Below are 23,636 nucleotides of genomic sequence, written 5' to 3' on the forward strand. Positions count from 1 at the left end.
TAAAAACAAAACAATTTTCATATTTGGTACTTACAATGTATGAATTAAACGCATAAGTACACTTATTTAAAAATGGTATATTTTATTTTAAGTATATTAACATATAAGCGTATGTAAGTAAGTACGATGTAAAATTGATAATAATGTAGACAATATCAGTATTTTAATTACGAAAAATCTGATTAATGATTTAATGTACAGAGCTTTGTTAAAAAATGAGAGATCATTATTTATTTACATCCAATTATTGATGATAATGTTCAATGTAGTTTTAAAAAGTGATGACGGCGGTTCATTTTTTGCTTGGCTCGAAACAGAAGATAAAAAACGATACATATTCCACCTACAGTGTATATTAAAATAACTGTATTCTCAACGGGCATGTAACATTTTGATAAAGCGTAATTGTTTGGTGTAAAAACTCCCTAAAATAAAATATATGATTAAGTATGTGTAATAAAAAATAATTGCATTAAATAATTACTTAATTACTGAGATAAATTATTTATTTATTTACTATTAAAAATGATGGATTATTTTTATTTCTCCAACTGTATGAAGGAATTGTGATTTCTAGAGTGTCTTCACCATGTAATTGTCTGCAGCCGTGATGTGTATGACCATCAATAATAAGTCTTGGATTCAATAACTCCAAAAGCTTTAAGTGGATTATTTTTGTTCTCAGTAAAAATTAATACTCGAAAATGTATAATAATAAATTAATGCTGAAAAGAGCTACCTGTACAGAAGACTCTTTTGACAAACAATCCCACCGCTCACGAAATTTAAAATTTTTTATTTCATCTGGTGCTTGATCTGGTTCTCTGCATGAAGCATCAGACTCTCGATACATTGGAAAGTGCTGAATAGAATTTTCATTTGTATTTTTTGTAGTTATATAAGTCATAATTTGATTTTAAAAAAAGTTTAATTCAAAAGTAAAATATAAAAAATTATCGTTTGAAAATTTATCAAGTAAAATAGAAAATACATGCAATAAACATACTTGAAGTAAAATTGGCCGACTGTATATTTCAATTATAGTTTTTCCAGACTTAGCACAATCACTTTTGATTCCTTTGGCGCATTTCAATTGTTCTGTTAAAAATAGTGATTAGTATATATTTAAAAAAATTATTTTTTTTCTCTAATAAATTCAATTTATACTTGATATTTCGTAAATTTTAACTTCAGCAGGCCTACAAAGAAAACATCCATCCCCTTCGAATGCCATGCTATTAATAAGTATAAAATGATTTCCTCGGATGCTGACTCTTTTGACGTTTGGTGATTTCATACTATTGATAAATCGTTGATTTTTATAAGGTGTTATTGCTGAAAAAATTATATTTAACAGTTAAATATTTTAAGTACTACTAGCAAAAAAATGGCTATTTTTTGAAAGTGAGAACCACACTATTTTGAGCCATAAAGTCAAAATAAATATATATTTATTATTTTCAATTCAAAAAGTCGACATAGGAAAAAAAAAATTCGGATATCGACGGCCTAATTAGCAATTGATCTAACTCCTTATTTTTTAGAGGGTGATTTTTTAACATTTTGATACAGCAATAGTCCAATTATAAATTATTTGAATGATTCAAACCAAAATATTATACCTCTATTAGATATTAATGATATTAAATGGTTTTTCAAAGTGGTATTAAATTTTGAATCAATTGTTTTTTCATAAAAATGGAAGATTCTCTAAAATAGAGTTAGACAATTTGCTAATTAGAACGTCGATATGTCCATTTTTCGATTTTTTATGACCAGGAGCAGGGTAAACCTCACTTCCAAACAGTTACCAGAAAATTATTGATTCTCAGACCATAGTGAAAACCCATGTCATGATTTCCGGCAAGCACATAAGAATAAGTGTTCTTCGGAACAGAAAAAAGAGAATGAAATCTATTAACATAAGTTTGGAATTCATCTTCACTACTTCGAGCTCCTTCATCAAATATATCTCCTATTTAAAAATAAAATCTATATTATTTATCAGGTGAAAATGTAATAGGTTTACAATAGCAAATTACAAACCCAAAAAAAAAACAATCTCAGGTTTATGAAGAACCATTGATGTTTGAAAAGTCCTGTACATTTGCCATTCTCTGAAATAGTAGTTATTTAAAAAAATTTTTTCTAATAATATGTAGCATTAAATGAGTTAATTGATACATACCTTCTAAGCTTATCAAACCAATGTCCAGTTTTAGATCCTAATAAATGAGTATCTGCTATAAAAATAATTTTTACCGGCTTCTCCTCTATTATGGCTGGTTTGATTGAAGGGTCTGCTTTAAAGCTGTCGATATCTGGCCATGAGCACTAAAAAATAAATATAAATATAAATATAAAATTATTAAAGATAGATTGATACAATTTTAATCTTACTTGTGCAAGGACGACATAGTAAATGAGATATTCACAGTAGACTACAAGACAAAGAGCAGCAATAAAAGCTTCGAGTAAATAGTGTTTATATGATCGCTTATTCATGTCCAACATTGATAAATAAAATTTTTTTGTATCAAAATATATAGATACTCTTACCATCCAATAAATAATGGAGAAAACACTCTGTTTAATATTTAGTCACATAAAAAATTATTATTTTTCTTAAAATAGTAAATAAGTAGAATAAATCGATCACATTAAAAATTAGCTTGAATAAATTTTGTTAGTATTTTCGTTTTAATTTGAGCCAAAATAATTTTAAATGATTTAATTGATTTCGAGGATGTAAATAATGCATTGATAACTGTATTTGTATACAATTTTTGTAATAATGCTGATAAAAATAATTATATTTTATTGCATTATCTCGATGTTTATAGTGATAACAGTTCTATAAATTTGTATTTCTCATTATTAATACGATTTAAAAAATTTTATCATATATTAACGAGTAATTTTCAAGTTATAACCTTATATATACTGTCAGTAGGATAATAATATCAACACAATCGAAGTATCTATCTATCCTTCTTGAAGCGCTTAAGGCGCCATAATTACTGATATTCAAAAATGATTAATACACTTTTCTTTTCATGATTAAAAATTGTGAAAATTTGGTTTTAATAAATTACTCAATTTTTAAAATAAACACAAAAATAATAAAGAGATTAACAGACATATGACAATTTTTTTGAATTTTTCTTGTTAAAAACATTACATGAAAATAAAAAAAAAATCCACATTTCGAAGATTTGAAAAACTATAAGTGCAATTTTTTATAAATATTTTTTTGGTTCTAAATTTAATTAAAAAAAAAAAAAAACGAAAAAATTTTTTAATTTCTGCTGATTTCAGGATTATCAAAAATAATTAACTGATTAAAAAGCAGTATTAAAAAATCATCATTTATCATAAAATTATTATAAATATATTATTAAACGAATAAATGTATACTTAAAAAATCAAAACAAAAAGTTAATGTAAAACAAACTTTATTTAACGAGTATTATTTTATTCTAACAAAAGAGAAAAAAAAAATGTTACATAACTTATATGTATAATACGATTGTCTTACAACTAATCTATTTTAATCATTATTATTCAAACAACAGGTAAGAAATTTTTTGAATCACCATTTATTTACATTATTTATATATTCCGCACTGCAAGTATATATGTGTGGAGGTGTAAAATGAATACCTGTACTCAAAACACGTAAAAAAAAAAAAAAAAACAAATTTTAACATAATTACAGATTATGATTAAATTTTTAATTATTTACAGGTGGTGAATAGTTTAATAAGCATTCCGCTAACTCTTGGTCACTTATTTTTGATATCCGGGAACGCATTTTGCTCGCTAATGGAGACATATCACGTAAAAACATTGCTGAATGATGGATAGCAATCATGTACATCAAAGGACACCATTCTTTTTTTATTGTTTTTCTTACTAAAGCTGTCAAATATGATTCTATTAATGATATGTCTTGCTCAAGTGGATATAGATATTCCTCAATAGGACAAGCTAATTTTTCTGGGGATAATTTCAAGTATCTGAGAGCTCCAGCGTGTTCAGACCACAATAATTTTCTATAATGTACATCATGTCGCTGAGCTATTGGTACTAATAAACAGATTGCGAATCCTTCATCACCATAAGAATTAGCAATAAAACACTCGCATATCGATGTGAAGACATCATTGAATGAGCTAACACCAGGTAAGTCGCTTGAAAAATTGAATCGTTTGTAATATTTACTTATTAATTCAAACGTAGCTCGTTTGAGTAAAAAAGATACATTATCATTTAAATAAACTGTATCACAAAGGTAAACGAGAACCAATCGTGAAAATCTAACTGTTGGAGCTAAACTGTAAAAAACTTCACGCATAGCTAATTCCAAACTTAATACAACAGTTATTTTTATTGTATCATCCTCATTCCAGCCGATTTTATTTTTGTGATTAGAATAAGCATCGACTAGCGGCATATACGGCCAGTCTTGAGGCATCGCAGCTTCATTCCAGCAGTTTTTTGACGTAATGTACTGTTTGTAAATATTAGAAATATTATTTGGCAATTTAAGGGTAATATTTTCACCCCCACTATTTAATTTCATTGTATTTAAATCTTCGGCAAGTCGATCGATTGCTAATCTTTCATTAGAAAGAACAATGTCAAGAACTTCATTTACGGCGCGAGAAGCATCTGCTGGTAATGTTGATATTAATTTTACAGCTATTTTCCAAATAATTTCGTTTATCAAATCACTAGTTGGAAATTTTGCACAAGCTCTAACGATAGTCGTAATAAAAAATAATTCTGCTCGAGAGTACCAACTAAATTCTAACGACCAATCGTAGTTCACCAATTGTCGAAAATATTTAATTACATCCGGGTTTTGAATAATCTTTTCGAAATCATGGAACTTTGATGATTTTATCATTGCATCACAGAGTGTTGCCAAAAACGGAAAACAACAGTTTAATGATACAGCTGGCTGGACTTCACCATCTTGAGTGAGGACTCCTAAACTCGGAAGTGATGATGGATCTCTTTCACTTGCTGGCGTACAAGTACTCAGTAAATTTGAACTGGAGCAAATGTTATTAAAAATTTTTGGATTATTCGTCCATTCAGTTTTCAATGGCGATAAATCGTTAAGTGATGTTAACGTCACAGCAACAAGCTTCGTAGTACTCCATGTGGCTGAAGAAACTTTAGCTAGTTGTGTACTCCATTTGGTCAATAGTGTAGATATAGTAGGTCTTAAACTTTCTTCACGAGAAGAAAGAGCTACAAGTGCTGTAGCATATTCGCAAGACAGTTCAGAGGCACTTGTCAGGTCATGATTGCTTAATAAAAGCTGCAATTGTGAACCTAATATTAATTTTGCTCCGGAAATGCTGTCTGTAGCGACGTTATTGTTACAGATTAACCGCCACAAACGTAAGGCTTCGATGGCCAGCCGAAGTCCCGTTTCACCTGCATCACTGTTACTGTACGACAGAAAAGAATGAATTATTTTTAAATTATTGAGACGATCTGCGACGGGTCTTCCACCATATTCCACCAGTATTCGACACAATCGAATTGCTGTGACATTAGGAACTCCATAAGCCTTTTCAGTATCAAGAGTTACAAGTCGTTCAGTAGTCAATGGTATGAAATTTTTGACAATGGTATCCAACAGTTGGGGAGTCGTAGCAATATTCAAAGCGGTTATGCGTGAATGTCGAGCTAGACGAATTAATATTTCCAAAGCTGATGTTACTCCTACAGGAGGCGGTTGTAGTTCACTCAATATATATCTGATACGTAAAATAATATCTGATCTCATGATAGCAGCAATACTGTCTAATTGTGCTAGTTGATGATCTTTCAGAGTACTTATGTCCTCAACATCGTGTTTAGGTGCCGGTAATTCAGGAACTAAACAGTTTCCGTCAGGATATTCCCATCCACAAAGTCTATCCATACAAACTTCATCAGCTTCACTACATAAAAATGCTCTAAGCGCTTGTAGAGTTGCAGTAATAACAGCAACGGATTTATCATCTAATGAAAATCTCAATAATAAAATAATATTTCTTTGACTTAAAGCACCAAGAGGTGGAGGATTTAATGCCTTGTCGTACCAACCTTTACGGCTTTTTTCCATAATATTACCTAAAGTAGTCAGTGCTGTGCAACGCTGCTGTTGAGTTGAAGATCGACTGAGCTGTAATAACTCTTGAAGCGTATAACCTGGACGATCGGGCTCATCACCGTGATTGTGCAAGCCTTTATTTAATAATTCATCGTCTTTGAAAGGTAAAAGTAAACCATTGAAGTCAAAACGTGCATTATAAGGCTCGTCTGGTGTCGATTCGCCATCTTTACTAGGTTCTATTTCTTTCATCCATTCCAATTTTTCTGATTCTACCTTGTCCATATGAACCCAACCTTTATCTGATGCTTGCTCAACGATTTCTGTCACAGGAGCTGGCGGCTCTGGAGGTATTGGCTCGCATTCCATTTTATTAACGTCGTCTTTAAGATCAGGCTTTATGGTTTTTGGTTCTAAAACTTTAATTTTATATTCTGAGCTCGCAGGTTTTTTTCTAGCTCGAAGAAATTCTAATAATTTAGGGTCCAAGGTACTTTCCAATCGTTTTTTTTCCTCCAAAATCTCTTCTTTTGTCATACTATTTAGCTTTTCAACATTGCTTTTATGAATTTCTGAACTTACAGAATCTTCTATTGAATCACTTGAATTAATATCAATAATTTTATCATCATTACTACTTGTTACAGCCTCATTTAATTCTTTATTGATCAAACTAGTTTGATAAAATAAACTATTGGAATTATCAGCAGATGCTTTATGATCGATTTTAAAAACTGATGGAAATCCAGTTTTGTTTTCAAAACTATCCATGTGTTTAAGTGATTTTTGATCACTAGATTTATATTTTTTCTCTACTATATTCCCTAATAAAGGTTTATAAGCATCCAAAGGTACATGTCGAATTGGATCAAGTAACTTAGATGTAGATGCATTGGAAACATCTTTTGATGACTGCCCACTGCTTATATTTTCATTAGATTGAAGTTGAGCCGTTTTTTCTGCTGTCTTTAATGCTCTCATTTCAGCAAATTTTGATCGGAATTTAGTATCTGATTGTTTATTGTCTTCGTTTGTTGATTTCACAGTCGCTTCTTTATGTTGAGCTCGTAAATTAATAACCTTTGCTGATGGCTTTTGACGAGATTTAATAAACTCTTCCTGCATCCGAAAGAGTTCTTCCTCACCATCACCAGGTTTAGGTCGTTTAATAGGTGTAAAATCATCCATTTTTCTATATTGCTTTATCACTTTGTTAATCTCTGTAAGAAAATAAATAAATTTTAGTAAATAAATTATATTATTTATGGTATTGGGAAGAATCTATACTTGTACTCAGTACATTTTATTTGTAGTATAACATTCTGACATTTATGTCAATTATGTTATAAAATGATTAATTGTTTATGATATGTTACTGACCCTATGTATGAACAAACTATGAATTAAGTTTTATTTTTATAATCATCTGGTGTTTTATAAAAAGTATACATAAATATAAATTAGTACCAATTGAGTGAATTAACTGTTTAACTTGTAAAATGATATTTATTTTTAAAAAAGCATTGTAATGAGTTGAAATATGTTTATTGTAAACTATTCTATGATTGATGAAAAATAAAATTGTACAGTTACCTTAAAGAAACAAACAATTTTCTTTAATATTTTGCTTTTTTTATAATTTTTTATTAGTTTTTGTTATTATTTCGATAACAATATTTAAATATTAGAGGTTAAACCGCGTGCAATCACATAACGCAGCTCACTCCAAAGTACATATGTACATATGTATGTGCATGTCGTTTTTTAGAAATAATATGCATGCGCTGTGAAAGTAGCAGAGTTCCGACATTTTTTATTGTTAAAAAAAAATGAAGATGAAAATGCCTAGGAATTCTGTACAGTCATTAATGTATGAGTTTTTCAATGCCTATTGACAAAATTAATTAAAATTTCAATGAAAAGTTATAAGTGTTATAATTATCAAAATAAAAATCAATCAAAATTTAAAAACAGAACAACCAAAATTCAACAGAGCTGCTATCTGTTGATGAAATTATGAAAGTAAATTTTAGATTTTTCTAAAAGAGTGTTGTCTCGACACGAGTGATATATATAGTTTATACAACGAGACAACCTCTAAGGGAGGTTGGTTGAAGTTTGATCAAAATAATTTGACACTAAAACTTAATAATTACAATTAATCCAGGTTCGTGTTTTATTGTTTTGAAAATAAACTTACATTATTAAACCATACATAAATTTTCAATTAATTAACCATTTTTGTTCAAAATATATTAGGATATCCGGCTAGACGGAGTTATTAAGAATAAAATAACGTGTTCTGCTAAATTACGATATCATGGCGGTTCCCACGGCCGGTGTAGGTAAGGCTAAATTTTCATATAAATTATTAATATTTCATTTTTGTATTCTCGCGTATGAATATACTTTAATTACTACTATTAAATTATAGATCTAAATTTAAAATGAAAAAATAGAATGAAATGAAAATGGCAATGAATTGTTTGACAATTTTTATTATTAATATTTTAACTTAACAAACATGTCTATCTGTAGCTAGTGTGTATACATATCTTATTGGAATATTTAACCGAGTCATATTTGATGCAAATGGAATGAATTCAATAGTTGTTTGTTATGCAATTACATTAAGATATTACTTTAAAATTTTTAAAACTTAATAATATTTAAAAATTATTGAAAATTATAGATACGTTAATAAATTTTTATTTAATTGATTTAGGGAATTTATGAATTATTTTTGTTAATTCGTTTTATCTAGTGGTTCCTAGAAATTTCCGTCTGTTGGAAGAATTGGAGCAGGGACAAAAAGGTGTTGGAGATGGTACAATTAGTTGGGGATTAGAAAATGATGATGACATGACTCTGACTCATTGGACCGGAATGATTATCGGACCACCTAGGGTAATATTTTATTGATCAATTTTTTCATTGATTATTTGTAATGAAAATTTATTCCGAAAAATGCAATTAAAAAATTATATTTTGTTTTAATTTTTAGACACCGTATGAGAATAGAATGTACAGTTTAAAAATTGATTGCGGGGCTAGATACCCAGATGATGCACCGAGTGTAAGATTTTTAAGTAGAATCAACATGAATTGTATCAACAGCAACACTGGAGCGGTAAATTTTTTTTTTAATTTCTTAAAATTCTAAAGTGTATTTTTAGCTGTTATTAATATTAGTAGAGCAACCTGAATTCGTTGTTGAAAGAAAAAATTTTAATTTAAAGTTCGATAAAAAACTTAGTATTCTATTAATTTTTTTTATGAAAATAAAGTTAGCCGACATCTAAAAATTATTACGATTTTTTTTTATTAAAGAATTATTACAAAAAAATTAAAAAAAAATTTTTTTCATTTGTTTAAAACTTCGAAAACTATCAGTGCAATTTTTTAAAAATATTTTTGAGTTATAATTTAATAAATTAAACAAAATAAAAAAATTAAAAATGTCGGCTAACTTTAATATTATATTTTTTTTTTAGGGAAAGTAAAATTAGTTTTTTTTTTTTAATATTAATTTATTCAAATTATAAATTAAAACGGTTTTTTTTATTTTCCTCAAAAGGTGGATAATCGCAGTGTGCCTATGTTGGTCAAATGGCAACGAGAATACACAATTAAAACAGTTTTGCAGGAACTCCGTCGTTTAATGACGTTGAAAGAGAATATGAAACTATCCCAACCACCTGAGGGAAGTACTTTTTAGCCTAGCCACAACAACAATTTGTATCTTCCTTTTTACTGCGGCAAGAGGCAACATCAAGGTGTACCAAATAAATAAATCCTACTCTTACTTTTATTTTATTATAATTATTATAATTAATATTATTCTTATTAATATTATTATAATTACTATTATTATTTCTATTTCTATTATTATTATTATTTGGTGGCCTTTTTCCCCTTGAAATAAAAAGGACAGAAACAATATAAGTTAAGTATACTGTAATTCAGGCACATAAATACATACACTTAGACATTTAAAAGTGAAAAAGTCATACTTTTTTTGTGTTTAAATGAATTATAGCTGTCTTTTGAAATTGAAGTGTTATAAAGAAATAAGATTGTGGCTGCTATGATAAATATTTTTCAGCCGAAGTCAATTTCAATTTAATTATTTCTCAAACAAATTATGTCATTCTTATTGGAAAAAACTTCAACTTTAGAATTTTTTGATCGCATAATTAATTTTTAGTTTAGTGCTAATGAATTACAATTTTCATTTTTTATTAATGATGTCAACCTTTATGCATTTCCTTTAAACTATTTTCTGTAAAATTGTAATTATAGAATCAACAATGCGATTATCAGTACATATACTATTTGTATATTAATTAAATGGAATAACAAATTGGCTTATTAGTTTTAAAATTTTTACCCTTCCTTGTTAATTCATAATATTTGATGAAAAATAATATAACTATAATCTAATTTTATGCGATTATGTTTTATTTTAACTCAACTTATTAAAAACGTTTAAATTATTAAAAATAATTGAAATTTGAGTAGACAGAATGTTGATTAATCAGTCATCAAATGATTATTTTAAATGAGATTAAAATTAATTATATAATCGGAAAATAATTAACTGCTTTTATAACAGCTTCATATATTAAAAATTAAAAAAAAAAAAAAAAAACGATAATGCATATGCTTAAAAATATTGAATGTTTACTTTGTGATAGTACTAAGCATGGGGACGACATATGTGGCCTCCATGATGCTAAGACATGATTTCTTTTCTTTATATTTCTCAGTAGTTAAAAATGAAGTTTTGGAGATTAAAAAATAAATAAAACTCAATAAGATGCAATAATAAATTATTTGAAAAATATTGTAAAATTAAATTCAACTGATATATTTAGATTATCCGACTTTATCAAATATCTTATGATGAAACTTGATATTATATATTTATAATATTTGTAGCCATAAATAAATAAATGAATAATAAAGTTAATATTAATAATAATTATTTTTAACATATTTAATTTTTTTAAATAATTTGTAAAATATGAAATAGAACATTAATTTAACAAGGATCTCATCATTGATAAGTATGAAAGAGGATATAGGAGTAACTTTGATTTTCTCATAGTATGAAGTTTAAGACAAAAAAAAATAATTATAAAAAAAGTTGATAAATTTTTTTTTTCAACGATTTATTAAAGATGATGATGTCACTGTTGGCATCTATGTACATTGTACGAATTCAATCATACGGTATGAATTGACAGCTGAGTTATTGAGAGTTAAATTATGTAACCACTGGCATATTAATACCATACTCTTAATAACTTCAAGCATAATTTTAATTAGATAATACCATCCTTAAACTTTTTACGTTTTTGAATCAGCTTAAATTATCAAAACTACGTATTCATTAAATTAAACCAATAAATATTGATGGCGTTATCGATTGCTAAACCGTTCATATAATAAGTAAGTTATTTTTCGAGCTAAATTGTTTTAAATTGAGTTAATATTTTATTTATTTAATTATTTGTTTGTGATTTTTTACTACTGCTGTTTCTTTTTAGGGATGAATGCTAGTTTGGTAGATTTGACAGTTGACCACTTGTGTCTCTTCATCCAGTAACATCCAGCCATTAGTACTATACCAACTGCAAGAGTCTGTAAGTATAATTAATTTACATTTAAGTTTGTTATTACATGTTAAAATTTTGAATGTAAAGTTTTGGTTTTAATTTAACTTAATTACCTTTATAAATAAATATTTTCGTTCATCGTGCTCAGGATTTGATGTCCACATAAGGAAAGTGGTTATATCTTTAGCAATTTGAGATGTTGTTGCTGGAGTTCCATCTTCGAATTCAATTACTTCATCGTAGATGGGCTAAGTTACAAAAAGTAAATGATAATTTTTATTTATTTAATCTTAACCTTAATTACTTTGCTGAATATTTAGATATATCTTATTTATTTACAAAATGTAAATTAAATCATGAAATCTTATAAAATTTAAAATAATATTCATTTAAATCTAAAATATTGTTCATTTAATGCAAGATATTCAAATGTCATATATTATGTATAAGTTATGCGATCATCAAGAGTAAACAACTAATTTGCTTTTTTGTCAGTTAGTAAGTAATAGAATTTAAAAAACTTTTTTGAAGTATTCTCCATTACGTGAAATATTTATTCGTGAAAATTACGCATTGAATGTAAGTCAAAATTACAACGATGATGATGCAATTGAACTTGACTGATAAAATTTTGATGAGCGAATAACTTGGAATGAAAAGATAAAAAAAAAAGTAATAAATGAGAATTTTCTTACCGGAGCCATACCAATAGCACCTCCAGGGAAGTAGGGATTAAAGTATTGACCTTCTCGAAGTGAGATTCCGGCAGGCGGATCACAGAATCCAGTTAACAATGAAAAGACGTAATTCTGGAATTAAAAAAAAAAATATGGTATTATTGGACAATATATCGGAGAAAAAATTAATTCATTTAACAAGCGCCTTTAGTAAAAGACTTTTATCCAAAAATTATAAAATAAATATAAAAATGATCTCAATTTTTTTTTAATAAAATTAGGTAGTGATAAATTTACCTCCCCATTGTGTCTTCCGTTAACAATGTACGAAAGATCTGGTGGATAAGCTCCGTTATTAGCAGCACGAGCTGCTTCTTCATTTGGATAAGGATTAGGAATATAATCTGATGCCTTTCCTGGCCGCATGAAATACTCTCCTTTGTCATCAGGACCATCTTTTATCTATTAAATTGAATAAATTGTTTCAGATATGAACTTAATCAATCAATTCATGAAAATAAATTATATTAATAGCGCACTTGATATTCTTCAGCGATCGCTTTAACTTCTTCTTCTGTATGCGTTACATTAATAAGATGACGGAAAGCGACGAATTTCAAACTATGACAAGCTGAGCAAACATTTTTATAAACTTCCCATCCTCGCCTCATACTGAAAAATATTATTGTTTTGTAGATTAAAATAAAATAATTATTTAGTAATTTTATTGAATTTGGTAAATAATGAAGTATTACCTTGCATGATCGAGGGAATTTACAAAACCTTCCCAACTCCAGGGGTAGTGTGGAGGATGAGCAATCAATTCAAATGCTTTTACTGACTGCTCTAATGAATAAATTAATGCTCCAACACCTCCAACGGCTACACCCAAACATGAAACCATCTGCAGCACAAAAATATAAGAAGAATATTAGTGAAAAAATTTTCATTGAAAGAATTTTTTCTTTTTTCTAAACATTTTTAAATTACTTACCGCCTTTCGACTTCTGGACCAGTCTTTAACCGTCGAGAATTGACTAGACTGTAAAATTTAAGTCTTATGTTTATTTTGTCGCTATTTATGTACTCCATAATAAAAAATAAAAAAAAAATAAGGTAAAAGACCCCATTAATGGTACCTTTAACCCCTATTAGTGGCACTTTTTCTTTTAATGGAAAAATGTTCTACTTGGAATAAAAATTCAAAATTTTTTTGATCTAAAGGTCTTAAAGATTAGAAATAATATATTAATTATTGAAATTAATGATTTCATCAATTAAATAAGTACCAAAATCAAAAAAAGTGTCAGTAATGGGGTCTTTTACCATAATAAAAAAAAAAGAATTTCGGACAAAAACTAAATATAATATCTTGAGGACACTAATATGATAAATAAAGGTTCATGAACATATTTTTTATAAAATCTAAAGTTATAAATGTATAAATATATGTTAAAAATTTTAGCATGACATATAGTGGTGTAATCTTAGGGCCAGTACAAAATAATGATGGCAGGTCTCTGTTTTTACTACGAATAACTATTACATAACAATGATGAAATAATTATTAAAATTCATTTGTTAATGTTTATAACCATATTAAGTAATAATAAGTAATTAGGCCAATCAAAAAATACCATCAAGGTTTAAAATAATCTATAAAACGATGTCATAATACCCACGAGACATGTTAGTCCTAATGATAGGGCCAAAACTATTCTTACAGTTAATCACTTTTTTTTGACAATGATGCTAGGAGAAAAAATTACTTTAATAATTAAGATTATTTTTACGAATTATTTTCACTTTAAAAAAATTTACCTGGTTAAATAGACTTCCATTATTAGATTTTAAAAATCCAGATCGACAAATACGTCCAAGCGATGCCGCCATGTTGGCCAGAGGTGCAATTGTGAAAAGAATGCAAGTCAAATTAAAAATTTTTATTCGTGAAATTTGTTTAATTATAAAACAATGAAAATTATTCAGAATAACTTTTGAAAGTCTTAAAAATTTTTTTAATTTATTTAATTTAAATTTACTACGTCAATTATTTAATCTAATAAATTATCAATTGACTAATCATGATCACCAACTTCATTTTAAAAAAATGTGATTAAATATTATTTTGTTTATAAATATCAATTAGCAATATAAAAATAATCGAGAAAATTTATTTAAATAAAACAAATATTTTTTTCCACAAAATCGAATAATGATAACAATAATGAGACTGATATTTAAATAAAATATGTATAGGTATTTTGAATCGCTTGGAGCAAGCGCCTTTCGGACAAGTCTCAATTGTTGGCATTATTGGTAACAACGACACAGGCGGACACAGAACTCACAGTTATAGTACCGTGCATACGGGAGCATTTAGCAGCAAAGCATATTAGCCATTGCTGTCGGCTTGTTCACTTGGTCAAATGGTATCGCGAGTTCAACAACGATACATACTAATTTAACAATCGAAGAATAAATAATAATTCGTCAAGATGAGTGCTGGAATGCCAGAGCTTGGTTCTAAGATCAGCTTAATATCAAAAGCTGATATTCGTTATGAAGGAAGACTTTTTACCGTAGACCCTCAAGAATGCACAATCGCTCTCGCAAACGGTGAGTTTTTTTTTGTAACATAGTATCTTTTCAAGATGGAGTACAAGTTGTAAGCATCATTGTTCCATCTTTCTGGCTCGCTTTATTCATAACTAATTACACATTTTCATTTTTATTTCAGCTACCTTATTTATTATTTTATCAAACTCAAGTTTATTACCGTTAATTTTTTTTTCTATTGATTTTTTATTCCCAATTAATTATTATACCGTTCATTAATGATTCCAACAAATAACCAGATTTAACTGCTAATATAAAAAGAATTATTATCTCAATTTACCGCTGCTATCATAATATTTTTTTTTTCTTGCTAATTATTATTATTTCAAATTTTCAGCAATTGTACGTGATTTTTTTTTGTTAGATAAAAAAAATCATAGTTTACACATTTACAAGTATTTGTAAATAACACACTAATTTGATCAATTATTAAAAAAAATATATATATGTATACAAATAATTTTCAAAAATTTTTATATCTAGAAGGTTCAAAAAAATAAAGAAAAAAAAAAATTATCAATCTCCCGGAATTTCACGTTAAAATGAATTCTTTTTTTGTCGGTAGTGTATGTTATTATCGCGCTCTAGCAACAGTTAGCTAACATATACGAATTAATATGTGTTGTTTACATTCTTTCCCTTCTTAACAAAAAAAATTTTCATAATACCTGTTCATTGATGAACTTAGTTAAAATCGGTAGATGACTCATCAATTTTAATCTGTAATTCTTGCTATTCTTAAATTCTTATTTCTGAATAAAAATTACTTAACACATTACATTAAACCTGTATTTTTAACATTACAGTGCGATCTTTTGGAACGGAAGATCGGGATACGCAATTTCCGGTTGCTCCTCAAAATCAAATTTATGAGTATATTCTCTTCAGAGGATCTGACATTAAAGACATCCGAGTTGTCAATAATGTCAACACTATTCCCAACGACCCAGCGATCGTTCAGGTAAATAGTAGTTAATGGAATTCGAATAAGAATATAAAAAAAAAAATTAATAAAAATTTTTATTTGCTACTTATTTTATAGATGACCGTTCAACCTACGATGAACCAGCAGTCCTATCAACCTCAGCCTGGTTATGGACATCCAATGATGGGCCAGATGCCTCCAATGGCTGGCCAATACGGACCGCCGTACGGTATGACAATGGGAGCTATGGGTCCAGTGATGACGATGCCTCCAGTCAGAGATCCTCGAGGAAACATGAATAAACCTCCAAGTGAGTTGACCTCAGGACCTGTCGATTCCAACGTCATCAATATCCCCAATACACTGCCGACGGCCAACGTCAAGCCGTTGACAAAAGATCAATCTCTTGAAGATGGTAAACTGTTTTTGCTATGAACACTCTCGTCTGCCAATGACGCATGTCTTCATTTGCTGCTTATTAGCCGCATTTCGAGCACTTTTTATTTGCTTTTTTTTAGCATGGTGCAATCAAGGTTTTTTTAACTCTAATAATTTGCTTTTAATATGCCTATTGCTTTTCTTTTATTAACTTAACTTTTAAACATTATTTTGCATACAAATTTTTATCTGTAATAATTATTTAAATTGCAGTCTACCATGAGTATACTTTAATATTTATTTTTTTTTTTACACTATCAATTATCATCTTTTGTGACATACACTTTCATTGCCATTATTTATAAAATTGGTGTAGTTAAATGTCGTAAATAATTAAACGTTCTTGCTAGTACTATATTAAAATCTAATGCATGAGAGTATAAGTTGAAATTCTTTTCAACTGAATATTTAAGTATTTCACTACTTGCTTTCTCAAATTCTTTGCTTTGAAACCATTTTTTCTTGATATATATCTTGAATTATTATTATATAGTTTTCTGTCTTATGTTTTATTATTTTACATATTTCTACTACAAAATAAAAAAAAAATTTCAATTTTTGAAATCAGAAGTGCACTGTCGTGTTACAGACCAAATAGCAACAACAGTTGAAACTTTTCAAATTGTCATTACAAATAATAATTATGATTATTTTTTTTTTTTATATTTATCGACTTCAATATCTTTAATGTTAACTACAATATCAACTATTTTATAATTATAATATTGTGTAGGTGTTATGGATCTGATTAGTGGATCACGATCAACGACTCCAACATCTTCGCTTCTGAACAGAAAGAGTCCAACAATTGATCAAGGGACTCAGGTAGGACATCAGCAAAAACAAGGTAGTGGAAAAGCTATTGAGAAACCGAATAACCGAAACGTACAATCTCAACATCGTGACACGTAAGACTGAAATTAATTACGACAGTTTAGTTTTATTTAAATATTTTTCTTAAGTATTTTAATTGAAAATTTCGGAATTTTAATTTAGGCAAAACCGTCGAAGTGGCAGTGGATTGTCCCATTACAGTGATGGAAAACGTGATGGAAGTACTCACGACAATCAGATGCACAATCAAAGACATTCTCGAGGGTCTCAAGGGTCTCATGGACCTCAAGGTCCCCACGGACCTCCTAGTGGACGCACTGGCAATCGCGGTGGCTGGGTTCCACGTGGTAATGTTTCTCGTGGCCGTGGACGAGGAGGTCGTGGCGGTGCTTTTCCTCAAAATCAACAGGGTAACACTGGCAGTAAACCCAAGAATACTTTGAAATTCGACAATGACTACGACTTTGAGCAAGCCAATACCCAATTCGAAGAACTTAGGTAAACTTTTATTTGCATTACTATTTATTACTTATCACAAATCATCATTAAAGATAACGCATGATTTGTGCCGGATTTGTTTCAATGTTTAAGTGAAATGATGAATGTGGATATCATGCGAAATAAAATAAGTATGTTTATTAAAACCATCGTTTAATCACTGACGTTTGGCTTACGCAACATACTTACAATTGTTATTTATTCATTTATTTATTATTTTTTTTTAAATAAATTTTTATTAAGTATAAATTAATTTATTGATATAGATCCCGGTTAGCCAAAACAAAAATTGATGCTGGCACAGAGAATGAGAAAAAAGATGATAGTGGAAATGAGACTGGAGCCGGTGAAGGAGAACCTGAAGAGGAAACTGATGTTGTTCACTATGATAAAGCTAAGTCGTTCTTTGATAACATCAGCTGTGAAGCCGTGGAGAGAAGTAAAGGGTTAGTATTTTTCTAGCAGTGTTTTTTTATCCTTTTGTAAATTGAATAAATTTATAGTTAAAACTTGAATTTATTTACCGCATTTCATATAAATGCTAACTGATAACGGCTATAAATAACTCGAAACAAAATATAAACTTGAGTAATTTTTATTTAAATACTGAACAATCTTTTATTGTTTCGATCTGCAAAAAAATTTTAGTGCAGCTATCCCATTTCAATTATCAAAAAACCGAAGCGATGTACAATGTACAAAAATAGTGATAAATATTAATTTAATACAATGTTGTTTTATTTGGAGAAATTCACTAAAATATTGATTATTAGAGTTTATTTATTTATAAGTAAAAGCTAATTTTTTTTTTCATCTATGAATTTCCTTTTTGTATTTGAATATTTAATTTAATTGTTCATTTTTAATAACGAATTATTGAGGAACTAAACACAGAAAATACAATGAGAAACTCAGATTAATTTTTTCATAATAATTTTTTTTTTTTTTTTTTTTTTTTTTTGTTTTTTTTTGTTTTTAACAGAAGATCTCAACGTACGGATTGGCGAACTGAGCGTAAGTTGAATACAGAAACATTTGGAGTATCATCAACAAGACGTGGTGGCTTTCGCGGTCGAGGCTACTATAATCGTGGAATGGGTGGAGCATATCGTAGTAACAACAACGGAGCTGGTGGTCACATGGGTGGAATGAACCCAGGATCAGGCGGATACCGTGGCAATTATCGAGGAAACCGCGGTAACAATCCAACTAATCGCAATAAACGAGGGCAAAATCAAGGTAGTAACAGTAACGGCGGACAAAATGGCCCTATCAATAATCAAAGTACAAGTCAATCTCAGAATCGACTTGTTACTGGTACTGCGTAAAAGTGCTTCATTATATAAATATTTATATATATCTCCCCTGAACCCACTAGAATGATAACGAATCACTATAATGGGATTAAAATTACAATTATACATAAACAACGCGATACTTTATAAGTATTTACTTAGTTTAAGATTTTTACTGTATGTGCGGTATCATAAGAACCAAACAAGATTAAGAAAATGATCGAGAGTAAATGAATAAATTTTCAACCATACTTCGATAGAGTGATGAGTAATGTATATTAAATGCGATTACCAGAATTAATTTGACATTACGATCAAGTATGAATAACTTAGTATTCTATAAATTTGAGTAAAATTATAAATACAATTTCAAATACTTCTAAGAGTACGGTCGTTAACCGCGTAAGAAATGCATTAAATTTCGTACATTCATAAATACTATTTTTTTTTATTACTACTAATACTATCGGGTTAGTTTTGTTATATTTTATTTTTTTGGTTTTGTCATAATGAAAAGTATTTAGAATAGTGTCAAATAATTAAATGAGGAGTGAAAAGGGTTTTTGGGGAGTTATACAATATAAAATATACGAATAAATTTATTCTTCGCTGTTTTAAGTTGTAAAAATACGAAAAAGTAAAAAAAAAAAAAAAAAAAAAAAAAGAAAAAAGAAAAAACTAAGATTAAAACTAAAAAATTCCAATGAGAAAAAAAATGATGATAAGGTGTATACTGAAAAGAAGCAGATTTGGTCTAACTATCCTGAAAGTATATTAGGAGAAAAATTCAGGCATAAAATAATGAACAGTATATGTATATAGTATCATATATTTGTTGAAAAAAAGAAAGTGTATCAATTGCTGGAAATATTGAGGTGTTGTTGGATTGTATCCGCTTGGACGGAAGTTGAAGGATTATTTTATTGCCAAATGGATTGTTATCAATCAAATCTGTCTTCCTTATTTCTCAATAAATAATTTTCAACTATTTTGAATAATGTAATTTTAAGTTATCGAGTAACTAAATAATGAATAATTGAGTACGAATTATTTGACGCTGTAACACGCTGTTCTTTCGTATAAATACTGTTGATAAAAAAATACAATGCTCGTGATCATTTAATATTGGTTGCTTATCGTGAATTAGCGTGTACTAACGTAATGTATGTGATCATTGACCGGGTGAAACTATAAGTCGGTAATGCATTTTCTTTCGGAAAATTAATGTCTCGTGTTACATACATATATTTATCAATATATGTAATATGTAACAGTAAATGTAAAATAGAATACGTATAAATAAATTTAAAGAATAAAAATTGATAAAAATAAAAATTATAAATAAGAATGCTATTAACAGTGTGTCGTGATAGTAAATTTTCGAACTTGTGCCGTGTAGGGTGTTACTAAAAATTTATGGCCAATAAGTAAATGAACTAAGATAAAATATGGCTTTATAAAGAATCGAAAGAAAAAGAAAAAAAAACATTCTATATTAAAAAAAAAGTGATTTATTTACAATTATCTAAAAGTGGGAAGAAATTCTATAAAATAAACATTATTTTTTTTTTAAGCCAAAATAATAAAAGTAAATGAGTTTATTATTACAGATGATAAACATTGAATTAATATGATGGAAAAAAAAATAAAACCCTCGAACAAAATTTATTTAAGCATTAATGACTACGAGCAAATAAAACGAATAGATGATTTGAAAAACAAACACATTGTAAAAATTGCCGAGAATAACTGTAACTATTTGCAAACGTTACTTTTATGTATTTACTGTAGGGTTTTGAGTTTTTTTTTTTTTGAACCGACAAAGTATGTGTGAGTTTATATGAATCTCACGCTGTTTTGAATTACGATTTTTAAATAGAAATGAAAGTGAATAATGTACGATGATGATCATTAGACAATTTAAAAAATATGTTTATTATAATAATTATTAATCAATTGTTAATGAGTGTTATTTTTTTATAGACTCCAATCGAGTCTCATTATCTTAAATATGTAATGCCTACACGTTGAATATAGAAATAAATTTCTCCCATTCACTTTAAGTTATTTAATTTAACTGGATTATAATTTACTGTCAAATAGTAAAATTATTAAGTTTACGTCGTTTAATTTAGGAGTATTGTACTAATATAAATTGTATAATTTGACGATTGTCAGTACAATTTGAATTTTGGAAAAGTGAGGCTATAAATGAAACTTAGAAAAAAAAAGAATGAGCAAAACAACGTTGATGATTTCTCTTCGTATAAAATTATTAGAACAGCATGAGCTATTATTGACAATTGTGGTTTTTTTTTGTACAGTTAACATTGTGATTCATGATGGTGAATAATAATGGAATGAAAAGAAAAAAAATTGTCAAATTCTATATATTTTTTTTTTCTTCGAAATTTATTTTATAATTTTTCTCAGTACTATTTACAATAATCCACACTATACTTTTTATACATTTCTTATTATAAATATAAGTTTTTATTCAGTCTAAAATGATATCATTGAAGAATTCATTTTGTTCACTTATTCTGTAATTTAATAAATGTGTAAAATAATTTCTCACTTATATCTAATTTTATGCACTTTAAAGCAATGCTCTTAAATGCTTATCTTAACTAAAAAAAAAATAACTTCTATAAATTTAAGCACAACTCGTAAGTCCTGATCTTATGTTATTATCATAAATTCTAAGTTCTTTCATTGGTCGTCCTTTTATCGCTGGATGACTCAATGTAGGGATGAAATTATTTTTGTAGCTTCTTTTTAGAGATCGATAATGAGGTATTACTACTTCATACGGTGTATTGCCATTGTCAATAACCCATATACTACCGGATTCACCGCACTTCAGTATCGTCATCAAACCTTTCGCTACTATGTAAGGCCTATAATTGAGAAAAACAATTTTTTTTAATGTCATATTCATTTAATTAATGTATTTGACTACATTCAAATGAATAGATCAAATTCAAATGAATAAATATACGTACGTTTGAATCGACAGGTTCTCAAGATTTTTAACAAAATCTGCTTTCATAATTCTTGAAGATAATCTATTTGGGCTATTTATTGTGAGTGCTGTCTCAGTAAGTCCCGGACAAAGCGCCAGCACTCGTACCCCAGTTCTTTCATAATGATAAGGTGCCTATAAAATAATCACATCGATTATTTATTATTTTTTAATTTTTTCTATTAGTGAATAAAAAAAGAAGTATAAAAATGTCAATTTAAAGTAAAAGTCGACTTTCTTCAGTAATATGTATAAAAAAAGAACTTACGCCAAGAGATTTTGAGAGTTCAATCATTGCTGATTTAGTTGCGGTATACACTGGAAGTTGAGCTGTTGTTTTAAAATCAAAATGTTGACCGATATTTACGAGAATTCCTCCGTTGTACCCTTGATCCTTACCCATAAATTGTAATGCAATATTTGCAACAAACAACATCCCACTCTAAAAATAAAAAATGATCAATTACTATTAATCGGTGTATTTTTAATGGTAAATTTTTAGAGAATCTAAAAGATCAATATTATAACTTACAATATTTATTGCGATTTCTCTTTCCCATCGTCGTTCGTCCAAAATACCAGCATTATTTACTACGATATCAATACTATCCATTGATGTTGTAAGTTGAGTAAAGGCATCTGAAGCAGCAAAATAATAATATTAAAAATAATTCAAAATAATTAAACTGTAAGTTTATTTATTAAAATAGCTACCATGTATTTGTGAATAATTTGAAGTGTCAGCATTTATAAAAATTATTTTTTCTGCTCCATAAGTCTTGGTTACTGCTTTAACAGCTTGCTCACCGGCTGTCGTATCTACGTCAATGATGGCAATTTTCTAGAGTAAATGATATTTATTAGAAGGAGAAACTAATAGAACCCTTGAACATTTAAGAAGTATATATTTGTTCGACAAACCTTGGCACCATGTTCAAGAAAGTGATTAACAAAGGAATAACCCAATCCGGAAGCTCCACCAGTTATAACAACATTTTTACCACACACAATACCCTTTATGATTTCGAGCTCCTTTGCTTTTTCTTCAGCAGATGCACGGCGGCTTTTACGATCCGGAAAATCGGCTAAAATAATTTTTAATAATTATTTTATGCTACTAAATAATTAGGTAAACATTTTATTGAATAATTTAACTTACCCATTTTATATTATTAAAAGAATATTGAAAAACTAAATTCTTTTTCTTTCAGTCTTTTAACTGAGACACCAGTTGCTAAGAACAAACTTCTCAGTGAGTTGAGTTGAGAGAATTAAACTAAACTTATGACCACAGATGAAGTTTATATTTATATATGTTGGAGAACAACGTAATTAGTTCCATGCGCCACAGCGTGTACATCCCTTCCTAGATTATGAAAAAAAAAAAAATGCAAAAGACAGCTAATCTGTCGCGACACGCGCAGATTTAAGAGGGGAGAGTTCAATTCTTTTAAAAATCTACATTGATAACTATTTTCACTTTAAGACAATGATATAAAATTTTCTATTTTTATAACACTTACTAGTTTTACTTTTTTAAATTTATCATACTTCTAGATCAATCTTATGTGAACTCAATAGATTATTAA

The 23,636-nt window shown here is 28.2% G+C and overlaps 6 protein-coding genes across 7 annotated transcripts; 2 read left to right on the forward strand and 4 right to left on the reverse strand.

The window, feature by feature from the left end:
- Nucleotides 1-60: 60 nt before the first annotated feature.
- On the reverse strand, nucleotides 61-2,705 carry LOC123260619 (metallophosphoesterase 1). Its single transcript, XM_044721829.1, has 9 exons — nucleotides 2,401-2,705; nucleotides 2,189-2,334; nucleotides 2,047-2,117; nucleotides 1,835-1,975; nucleotides 1,168-1,335; nucleotides 1,007-1,098; nucleotides 740-862; nucleotides 518-658; nucleotides 61-425 (listed from the first exon to the last, which is right to left on the reverse strand). Exons 1-9 carry the CDS (start codon nucleotides 2,560-2,562, stop codon nucleotides 261-263), a joined length of 1,209 nt encoding a protein of 402 aa, XP_044577764.1. The 5' UTR covers nucleotides 2,563-2,705; the 3' UTR covers nucleotides 61-260.
- A 733-nt stretch (nucleotides 2,706-3,438) lies between these two features.
- On the reverse strand, nucleotides 3,439-7,846 carry LOC123261817 (RNA polymerase II-associated protein 1). The gene is made up of 2 exons (XM_044723644.1): nucleotides 7,709-7,846; nucleotides 3,439-7,335 (listed from the first exon to the last, which is right to left on the reverse strand). Exon 2 carries the CDS (start codon nucleotides 7,301-7,303, stop codon nucleotides 3,734-3,736), a length of 3,570 nt encoding a protein of 1,189 aa, XP_044579579.1. The 5' UTR covers nucleotides 7,304-7,335; nucleotides 7,709-7,846; the 3' UTR covers nucleotides 3,439-3,733.
- A 275-nt stretch (nucleotides 7,847-8,121) lies between these two features.
- On the forward strand, nucleotides 8,122-10,482 carry LOC123261821 (ubiquitin-conjugating enzyme E2 variant 2). The gene is made up of 5 exons (XM_044723650.1): nucleotides 8,122-8,282; nucleotides 8,375-8,460; nucleotides 8,880-9,022; nucleotides 9,120-9,245; nucleotides 9,693-10,482. The coding sequence occupies exons 2-5, from the start codon at nucleotides 8,436-8,438 to the stop codon at nucleotides 9,831-9,833; spliced, it is 435 nt and encodes a 144-aa protein (XP_044579585.1). The 5' UTR covers nucleotides 8,122-8,282; nucleotides 8,375-8,435; the 3' UTR covers nucleotides 9,834-10,482.
- A 788-nt stretch (nucleotides 10,483-11,270) lies between these two features.
- LOC123261820 (cytochrome c1, heme protein, mitochondrial) lies at nucleotides 11,271-14,384 on the reverse strand. The gene is made up of 8 exons (XM_044723649.1): nucleotides 14,235-14,384; nucleotides 13,408-13,455; nucleotides 13,169-13,317; nucleotides 12,953-13,085; nucleotides 12,711-12,875; nucleotides 12,432-12,545; nucleotides 11,850-11,984; nucleotides 11,271-11,761 (listed from the first exon to the last, which is right to left on the reverse strand). Exons 1-8 carry the CDS (start codon nucleotides 14,304-14,306, stop codon nucleotides 11,648-11,650), a joined length of 930 nt encoding a protein of 309 aa, XP_044579584.1. The 5' UTR covers nucleotides 14,307-14,384; the 3' UTR covers nucleotides 11,271-11,647.
- A 391-nt stretch (nucleotides 14,385-14,775) lies between these two features.
- LOC123261818 (protein LSM14 homolog A) lies at nucleotides 14,776-20,492 on the forward strand. 2 transcript variants are annotated; one of them, XM_044723646.1, is made up of 7 exons: nucleotides 14,776-15,032; nucleotides 15,839-15,993; nucleotides 16,075-16,372; nucleotides 17,129-17,303; nucleotides 17,392-17,727; nucleotides 17,994-18,173; nucleotides 18,710-20,492. In XM_044723646.1, the coding sequence occupies exons 1-7, from the start codon at nucleotides 14,912-14,914 to the stop codon at nucleotides 19,053-19,055; spliced, it is 1,611 nt and encodes a 536-aa protein (XP_044579581.1). In that variant the 5' UTR covers nucleotides 14,776-14,911; the 3' UTR covers nucleotides 19,056-20,492. The 2 variants fall into 2 exon arrangements, with proteins under 2 accessions (XP_044579581.1, XP_044579582.1); XM_044723647.1 differs by having other exon boundaries at nucleotides 14,778-15,032; nucleotides 16,075-16,267.
- A 906-nt stretch (nucleotides 20,493-21,398) lies between these two features.
- On the reverse strand, nucleotides 21,399-23,364 carry LOC123261819 (15-hydroxyprostaglandin dehydrogenase [NAD(+)]-like). Its single transcript, XM_044723648.1, has 7 exons — nucleotides 23,207-23,364; nucleotides 22,969-23,132; nucleotides 22,762-22,888; nucleotides 22,580-22,686; nucleotides 22,316-22,489; nucleotides 22,028-22,182; nucleotides 21,399-21,922 (listed from the first exon to the last, which is right to left on the reverse strand). The coding sequence occupies exons 1-7, from the start codon at nucleotides 23,208-23,210 to the stop codon at nucleotides 21,679-21,681; spliced, it is 975 nt and encodes a 324-aa protein (XP_044579583.1). The 5' UTR covers nucleotides 23,211-23,364; the 3' UTR covers nucleotides 21,399-21,678.
- Between the last annotated feature and the right edge of the window lie 272 nt (nucleotides 23,365-23,636).

This window comes from Cotesia glomerata, linkage group LG3 (assembly GCF_020080835.1).
Source record: "Cotesia glomerata isolate CgM1 linkage group LG3, MPM_Cglom_v2.3, whole genome shotgun sequence".
NCBI classification, from domain to species: domain Eukaryota; kingdom Metazoa; phylum Arthropoda; class Insecta; order Hymenoptera; family Braconidae; genus Cotesia; species Cotesia glomerata.

What these genes read in the sequence shown, in the direction of transcription:
- LOC123260619 (XM_044721829.1), bottom strand. Translation starts at nt 2,562, where the DNA reads ATGGTAAGAGTATCTATATATTTTGATACAAAAAAATTTTATTTATCA. An exon ending in TAAAATTTACGAAATATCAA is followed by an intron (nt 1,099 to 1,167) that starts GTATAAATTGAA and finishes TATTTTTAACAG; the next exon opens with AACAATTGAAATGCGCCAAA. An exon ending in GTCGGCCAATTTTACTTCAA is followed by an intron (nt 863 to 1,006) that starts GTATGTTTATTG and finishes AATTCTATTCAG; the next exon opens with CACTTTCCAATGTATCGAGA.
- LOC123261817 (XM_044723644.1), bottom strand. Translation starts at nt 7,303, where the DNA reads ATGGATGATTTTACACCTATTAAACGACCTAAACCTGGTGATGGTGAG.
- LOC123261821 (XM_044723650.1), top strand. Translation starts at nt 8,436, where the DNA reads ATGGCGGTTCCCACGGCCGGTGTAG. An exon ending in TGATTATCGGACCACCTAGG is followed by an intron (nt 9,023 to 9,119) that starts GTAATATTTTAT and finishes TTTAATTTTTAG; the next exon opens with ACACCGTATGAGAATAGAAT. An exon ending in TCAACAGCAACACTGGAGCG is followed by an intron (nt 9,246 to 9,692) that starts GTAAATTTTTTT and finishes TTTCCTCAAAAG; the next exon opens with GTGGATAATCGCAGTGTGCC.
- LOC123261820 (XM_044723649.1), bottom strand. Translation starts at nt 14,306, where the DNA reads ATGGCGGCATCGCTTGGACGTATTTGTCGATCTGGATTTTTAAAATCT. An exon ending in GTGCTATTGGTATGGCTCCG is followed by an intron (nt 11,985 to 12,431) that starts GTAAGAAAATTC and finishes TTTGTAACTTAG; the next exon opens with CCCATCTACGATGAAGTAAT. An exon ending in GAAAATATTTATTTATAAAG is followed by an intron (nt 11,762 to 11,849) that starts GTAATTAAGTTA and finishes TTATACTTACAG; the next exon opens with ACTCTTGCAGTTGGTATAGT.
- LOC123261818 (XM_044723646.1), top strand. Translation starts at nt 14,912, where the DNA reads ATGAGTGCTGGAATGCCAGAGCTTGGTTCTAAGATCAGCTTAATATCA. An exon ending in CACAATCGCTCTCGCAAACG is followed by an intron (nt 15,033 to 15,838) that starts GTGAGTTTTTTT and finishes TTAACATTACAG; the next exon opens with TGCGATCTTTTGGAACGGAA. An exon ending in GCCGTGGAGAGAAGTAAAGG is followed by an intron (nt 18,174 to 18,709) that starts GTTAGTATTTTT and finishes TGTTTTTAACAG; the next exon opens with AAGATCTCAACGTACGGATT.
- LOC123261819 (XM_044723648.1), bottom strand. An exon ending in TTCTTGAACATGGTGCCAAG is followed by an intron (nt 22,889 to 22,968) that starts GTTTGTCGAACA and finishes CATTTACTCTAG; the next exon opens with AAAATTGCCATCATTGACGT. An exon ending in AAATTATTCACAAATACATG is followed by an intron (nt 22,687 to 22,761) that starts GTAGCTATTTTA and finishes TTGCTGCTTCAG; the next exon opens with ATGCCTTTACTCAACTTACA.